The sequence below is a fragment of the Coloeus monedula genome, assembly GCF_965178545.1.
Source record: "Coloeus monedula genome assembly, chromosome: 24".
Classification (NCBI taxonomy): Eukaryota; Metazoa; Chordata; class Aves; order Passeriformes; family Corvidae; genus Coloeus; species Coloeus monedula.
The window spans coordinates 3,754,396-3,761,591 of NC_138804.1; the positions used below are offsets into that span (position 1 = coordinate 3,754,396).

The 7,196-nt window shown below is 56.4% G+C and overlaps 1 protein-coding gene across 1 annotated transcript; it reads right to left on the bottom strand.

The window, feature by feature from the left end:
- Nucleotides 1-122: 122 nt before the first annotated feature.
- On the bottom strand, nt 123-4,247 carry RSPO1 (R-spondin 1; the record flags this gene model as incomplete). The annotated part of the gene is made up of 5 exons (XM_082296689.1): nt 123-274; nt 821-1,009; nt 1,380-1,529; nt 2,339-2,530; nt 4,154-4,247. The coding sequence occupies 5 exons, from the start codon at nt 4,245-4,247 to the stop codon at nt 123-125; spliced, it is 777 nt and encodes a 258-aa protein (XP_082152815.1).
- Between the last annotated feature and the right edge of the window lie 2,949 nt (nt 4,248-7,196).

Consider the following 7,196-nt stretch of genomic DNA (forward strand, 5'->3'; position numbering starts at 1 on the left):
TCAGTCTGGAATATGTGTCTGTCTCTGGACATGTGTACGTGGTGTAGCAGTGCTCTGTTCAATAAAGCTTTCATATACATAGCAGCAATGGAGTCTTGCCATCAGGTGACGCACAGGGCCAGCTACTGGGCAGGGCTAGCGGGCGTCGTGGGCACCATGGCCCCTCTCTGTTTGTTCTTCCTCTTCTTGGTGCCAGACTTAGTGTCTTTGGTGTCTTTCCGATTTCTATTCCCATTATCTTGCTTTCCTTGCTCTTCCTTTTTCTTCCTTTTCCCTGCAGTAAAGCAAAGGGGCAGTGTGAAGTGGAGCGAGGCATCAGGGAACAGATTGGCCATCTCCACCTCCCCCTGCCCCTCTGGCTAATTCCTGTGCATTTTGTTACTGCTCAGAACTGTTTCCCCTCAGAACACTCAACACAGCTGCAATCCTTGTCCATTCTGTAACAAGATAACCAGACCACCATCCTTCCTGAAGACACTCTAATTCCTGGGAAAAACAGACCTAAGCATTCTGGTAGAGAAGGCAACTCCCATCACGGCAGCACGCAGGCATGCACCCTTGGCTGCTCTCTGGCCAGGGAAGAAGCTAAAACAGCTGAAACCTGTGGCACACATGGCAAGCTGTGCCAAGGATCACCCCCTGGGGGCTGTGCCCCTTCCACCTGCAGTTCTTCCAGCTGCTGTCACATCTGTATCCCCTGCACTTCAGAGGGGTCGGGAGCTGCACAGCACATTTGTGACACTGGACAGTTGGCTGAGTACTTGTGCCTGACCTATATAGGGTGTGGGGAGGGATGGCGAGACACTCCACCTCTGCTCACCTTCGGGGCACTGGTTCTTCTGCACAGTGCATCGCCGCACCTCTGTGGTTGCAGGACACAGAGACACATCCCCAGAGGGAGCCTGCAGAATCCGCCGTGTTCGGTCTTCATTGCCCTTCTTGAAGCCACAGAGCTTCCTTTTCTTGGAGCAGGGCCCCCATGGCCCCCACTCACTCATTTCACATTGTGCTGCCAGGATAACAAGAGAGCCCAGCTGTAACTCCCATTCCTGGGTTGCCAACTCAGGCCATCCCAGAACCCACCATTGCATCTCTCCCCCACCTTAGGCTGCAAGGGAGTGTGTGTTTCCTCAGCAGCTTCCTAAGTCCCTGAGCACCCCCTTCCTTGCCAGAACACACCAACTCTGGGTCACAGTTCACAAACACCAGGGGCTGCTCCCCATCCAGGCTGGTTCCCGAGGGCTCTGCCCCATGAAGGGCTGTGCTGTCACCCCCTCAACACGGGTATGATGAGGGGTTCAGTTCATCACCTAAATCCCCCTGCAGCGCTACCCACGACCAGACACGCCGAGCGCAGGGCTGGACCCGAGGCTGCTTACCAGGACTGCTGCACTCCATGGTGCCGTTGGCAGCAGCGTAGCCTTCGGGGCATGTGACGTAACATCTCCCTTTGTGCAAATACAAACCTTCCTTACATTTTGTGCAAAAGTTTCGACTGAAACAGGACTCACAGTTCTCAATTTTGCATTCTGGGGAAAAAAAACCAAACACCAAAGCCATCATGTAGTCTGATGTGAACAAAAGACTCATGAAGCCAACCAGAGCCCAGTCCTGGCTCCCAGGGGTCTTGCAGCAGCCAGGGCATGTCTCTGAGCGTCCTACCAGGCCTGGCTGTACCACTCAGAAGTGAGTTTTCTTTGCACCATTTCCTGTGCAGGACAGCCCTGTGCTGCAGCTCTCACATCCAGCAGCAGCCACTGCCAGGACAGAATCAGGTAGGATGGGAAAGTTTTGGGCTGCTGTTCAGCTGAGCATCAGTCAGCCAAAGGGGACAGTGAAAAGGATACAGTCCTGGCTCCAGCTGCAGCTACAGGACAGGCTGCATGGAAAGGGAGTTAGATGGAAACCTGGCCATGAGGATGCTGTGCATGGACCTGCCAGGGGAGTGATCGCATGTTTCCATGTCCAGCTCTTTCTGGTGCTCTGGCTACAAGATGCAAGCCAAGGATTTCACTCAGAGCTGCCTGAGTCTGGCGAGCAGTAGAAAAGCAATAGAGGCACTAAATGCCTGAAAGGATCTCCCCCCTCCCAAAGGAAACCAGTGCCAGTCTGGCAGCCCATATAACAAAACTGCCCAGAGGTCCTGCAAGATCCCAGGTCCACAGCATGCCCATGCGGTGCTGAGCGGGGTTCTTGTCAGGCAGATGGCTGCCATGCTCAGCCCTGCCTCTCCCCTTCCATACAGCCACAGCACCTCCTGCACCTGAGCACAGGCACGTGCTGCCCTGCAGAGCACTGCCACCTGCCCACGCCCGTTCCCTCCCAGCCCCACACTCACTGATGCACTTGTTCATGTCCGTATTGCGAAGGCCAAAGTATCCCAGTGGGCAAGAAGGCAGGCAAATCCCAATTTGTCGGATATCGTTCCGCTCCAGAAGGATGAAGAGTTTGGGGGAACACCTCAGGCACCCATTGAACTCAGAGCACAGGTCACAACCTCTGGCACAGCCCTGACTCAGCTCAGTGCTGACTGGAAGAGCAGGAGAGAGGCAGTGGTTAGTGCCGGGCTCTGCAGGCACCAGCTGTGACCCCAAACCACTGGCACCACTGGCAGGAAGGGCAGGAACTGGGACAGAGCAAGGGCCAGGGTCCTGCAGCACTGACACACTCCCAGGACTGCTCCAGCCAGACACCATGGCCCCACTCCCTGATGCCCACAGGCGCCGGCGCTGTGCTGAGCACAAGCATGAGAGTCACGACAGTGGCCGTGCTGAGGAGCAGGACCCAGAAGCAGCCACCAGCTGTGCCCGGAGCCCCAGCACTGTCCACCCCAGCCCACTGCCTCCCAGCCCTGCCCATCAGCCCTGATGCCCACGGCGGGGAGACACTCATGACGGGCAAGTGCCATGGGGTCCTGCACCTCCTGCTGCCTCCCCACTCGGAGCTGGCGGTGCCTCCATGCCAAGGACCAGCAGGGACCAGAGTGCATGGTCCTGGAGCAAAACTGTTTGACTAATTCCATCCATGCTGCGTCCCAGGCTGGATCTCACTCTGACCCTGCCTATGTTAAACTCTCTCTAGCAGTGGGAGGTGTCACTGCCCCCAAAATAGAGATGTGTTCTCAGCTCCTGCGTTCAGTCCAAGAAAAATACTCAATCCCATGTCTTGAGAGTTTTCTGCTTTTAATTATCATATAAAATGCTGCTTGTTTTGAAACCAATCGCATTCTTTGCAGGCTAGAATGCAGGTTATTTTTATTAGTTTATTATGCAAGCCATGTCCTTGTTTATAGAAAAGTTGTGTATTTAAAAGATGTATTCTTTTAAATACCGTGTTTACTACACTTCAAGCGCGGAGCAGCACAGTGTTCACATGCCAGGACTAGAGGTAAGAGAGCTGCCTTGTCCCCCTGCCATGAGCCTGGCAGTCCCTGCAGCCTGCCCCAGCCCCATTGCCGGGCCTGTGGGTGTGGGGGCTGCTGCAGCCTTGGGAAGAGACACTCAAGGCAGGAGGGTCCTCAGCCCCCAGCTGCCAAGAGGGTTCACTGGTCTAGATTGGGACCCCCTTGGCACTGTGGGCCCTGGCCCCTCTACACAGGGGCCCCCAGCGATCCAGCCCCATCCCTCCTGCAGTGCTGGGCCCTGGTGCCAAGCTCAGCATCCATGGCAAAGGTATAAACTGGGCCCTTGCTGGAAATTGCCCTTTATAGCATTAGCCATGACGTCAGGTTTTCCTTGTTCTCCCAGGGCTCAGCAGTCCCAGTTTTAATATAAAATCAATTTTATATAATTTAATTTAAAACAGTTTTAATGTAAAACAGTTCTAACATGAACTTTCATAAAGGAGGACAAATGCCCATGGCTGCTCTTGTGCCAATTCTGCCTGGCTGCCCTGCACAAGCCCCACCAGGGACCCTCTGAGCTGGAGGCATAGCTGACGCCCCTGTGACCTCAGGGCACACTGCATCTCAGAGCTGTGGCACGTCAGGGGACATGGCAGTGCGTGTTGCCTGGGAGTGGGACTGGGGGAGCTCTGTGGGCTCTTGGGGCACCACAGGCCCTGCCCAGCTCCCTGTGTTATAAACACATTCACACCAGCATGACCCTCATGGCATCATGAGAGGAAGTAGAGAAGAAAAGCATTTCATACATACTTCGTCTTTGCCTCTTGCCCTTCACCACTTTGCTGCTGCCTGTTAGATCCATTGAGCTTAGAAAAACCACCACCACAAGCAGTCCAAGCTGCATAGTAACTCTCCAGCGCTGCAACCCCTCCGTCGTGGGGTGGTCGTGGGAGCGTGCTCCACAGCTGGGGTCTCTGCTGCCGCTAAATCGTCTCAGGTGGGATCAGAGCTGAGAGTCTGTGCACAGAGCCGGGTCTGGGACCATATCCACAAGCTACATAAGCACCAGCGAGCTTAGGTAGCAGGTAACATGGCTCTACCTTCATCCCTGTCAGGAGTGCAGGAGCTTGGCCCTAGTCCCATCAGGGGCTTGGCAGCGGGCGTTAGCTGCTTGCAGTTTCCAAGTACGCTGGCAGGAACTGCAAAAGAAGAGGAGAACAGGTTAACTTGACAGACAGCATCACTCCCACAATGGCTGGGGGCGAGCACGGGGGTTGTAGGGTGAGCTGAACGTGCTGGTAGACAGTGGCATCCGGAACGGTATGGGGAGAACTGTGCTCCAGCCTCATCCATAAGTCCCTGTTGCTAATAATCAGCACCCGTCGAAATGCTCAGCGCAGCTTTGCCATCTGCCAGTGCTGCAAAGAGTTATAGCTGGAACTTGTTTAAAATAGAGCCAGACCCCTGGGCCACCCTCCCCAAGCAGCAGATGGCTGCTGCGGGTGCCAGGCACACAAGATGTTTCCCATCAAGTGGGCACCTCTGGGGCTGGTAGTCAAGCCTAGCAGAGAGTGAGCCTGCAGTCCCCAGCCAGGGCTGGGACTGTCTGGGGACAGGGTGGGATCTTCTGCAAGCTACCCAAAATGCTGTGTTTCTGCTCTGAGGGAATTTCCAAACCTCCCATCTCCCATTCCCTGAAGCACAGGGCAGGGTCAGCACTGTGCCTGCACAGGGCCGAGTGCGGGAGCTGCTCTGCCCCAGGCTCACCGGCTCCTACGGTCCCCCAGCAGAGATAGCCCAGTGTGGGGCAGCGAGCACGGCTGTGTTGGGCAACGAGTGCGGCTGCGAGTGCCGCACTGCCCTCACCAGCCCATGGCGCAGAGAGTCCCAACACGCTTGGCGGGACAGAGCGATGGGATGGCAACACCAGCAGGACGGGCTGGGCAGCAAACCAAGGGCTCTGCGTGAACTTCTGGAGAGAGAAAGGAAGCCCAGTTGCCTGACGACCAGCCAGCACCCAGGACTCCACATGTACCATCCTTTCCTGAGAGTGCCCAAGCCTTTGCTTCAGCTGGCTGCTGACAGGGCATTTTCCCTATAGATTTCAAGTGGTTTTCCCTGTGCCTGGTGTGAAAGAAGGGTAAGTTCCATGCTGCACCAAGAGCTCTGGCACTGCCAAGCCGGGCCCCACTCTTCTCTACAGCTGGCAGAGCAAAGCCCTGCCGATGGCAGACATTGTGTGGAAATAAAGGCGACAACACTTGCTCTGTGAAGTCAAATGAAACAGAAAATTGTTTTAATCCCTTTATAATAACTGCGCAATCACCGATGCCCCAAACGACTGGTGGCGACAGTGCTGGAAGCGAGCCCGGCCTCAGCCTGGGATGGACTCGGTCCCCAGGGGGCCGGTCCCCTCCCTGGCCCACCCTGGGTGAGGGGACCTGCTGAGAGGCCATTGGCCCAAGCAACCCCCCTGCTCCAGCCCACCTAAGGGTGCTTATGGCTACACAGCAGAACACCTGGAGGGAGGGGGCTGCCCCAGCAGCAGGTGTGGGCCGGCAGCTGCTGCAGGGAGATGTGACCTTGTGGCAGCTCATGCCATGACACTGAGCTGTGCCCGTGTGAGCACCTCCCAGCAGCACTGGCTCACCTGTGCCGGCAGAGCTGGCGGCCATCGGGCGCTGTGGGGCCACAGCCACTGGTCCCCCCCGCCCTGGTGGTTCCGAACTTTTCATTGTGTCCCTGCTGCGACTGCCGGGGCAGGAGCCCAGCCCTCCCCATGTGCTTGTCGTTACAGCCCACGGCTCGTCCACAGGATTTTCAAATAAATAATTAGTCACTTGTGTAAACACCAACTTGTTCTGCACTTCCAAGCCTGTTTGCTGCAAGCTGCTTTATAAACACTGTCAAGTGCTCAAGCCGGGCTGCGAGAGTATTTACGGTGCAGGAAGCTGTGCAGAGCGGGGGTCTCCGCAGCTCTTCTGCACCTTGTGCAGGGACCTGGGCACAGTGCCGGGCTTCCCTGCGAGGTGGGGGCAGCGGGTCAGGAGGGTCCCTCCGGACAGGTGGTGTGGGATAGTCCGGCCATGCGTAGCACAGCCACAGGACCCTGGCGATGCGAGTGGGTGTGAGCAGGCACGTCAGTGCAGCACAACCCAAACTCTCCCCAAATGAGTGCCGAGTGCCAGCGGCTCCGGAGGGACCGTGGTGCCGCCCCTGCTCCCGCGGCCCCCGGTTTTTAATTACGGCGGCTTTGCTGGTGAAGCGCGTTCACAGGAAGCACACGCCGTGTTTACACAACACTCACAGTTTGGGCACAGTCCCCCAGCGTGGGGACAGCAGCAGGGATGGATGTCCGGAGGGAGCAAACACAGCCCCAGCGTGCCAAGAGCCAGCATGAAGCTTGTGCCACCACCACATACCCCATCTCCGAGGGCTTGGGCAGTCAGGGCAGGGAAGTGCCGTGGGAAACCTTGAGACCGCGGCACAAACCAAGCAAGCACACGCTTTTTCCTCCTTATTTCCTTGCTTTCTAGCCCAAAGAGAGCCTGGGCTTGGCCACAGCTGTTCTCTCAGCACAGAAAGGCCACTGGCATTCTAGATGCTGCAGAGTCAGTGTCTTGGCAGGTCACACACGATCCACAGGTCTCCAAATCCCCCCCACGAGCACCTGGGGGTCTGTGGTGAGCCGTCTGGCTGGACTGCCAGCTCTTCCCATCCTCACTGCAGGACACGAATTACGATTCTTTCTGTTACTGCAACCAAGCAGTTCTGTCATATCAGTCAAGCTCAGGTTGCTACAAACAATTTCTAGTCTAAACATCAGCAGGATTTATACCATTATCCCATCTAC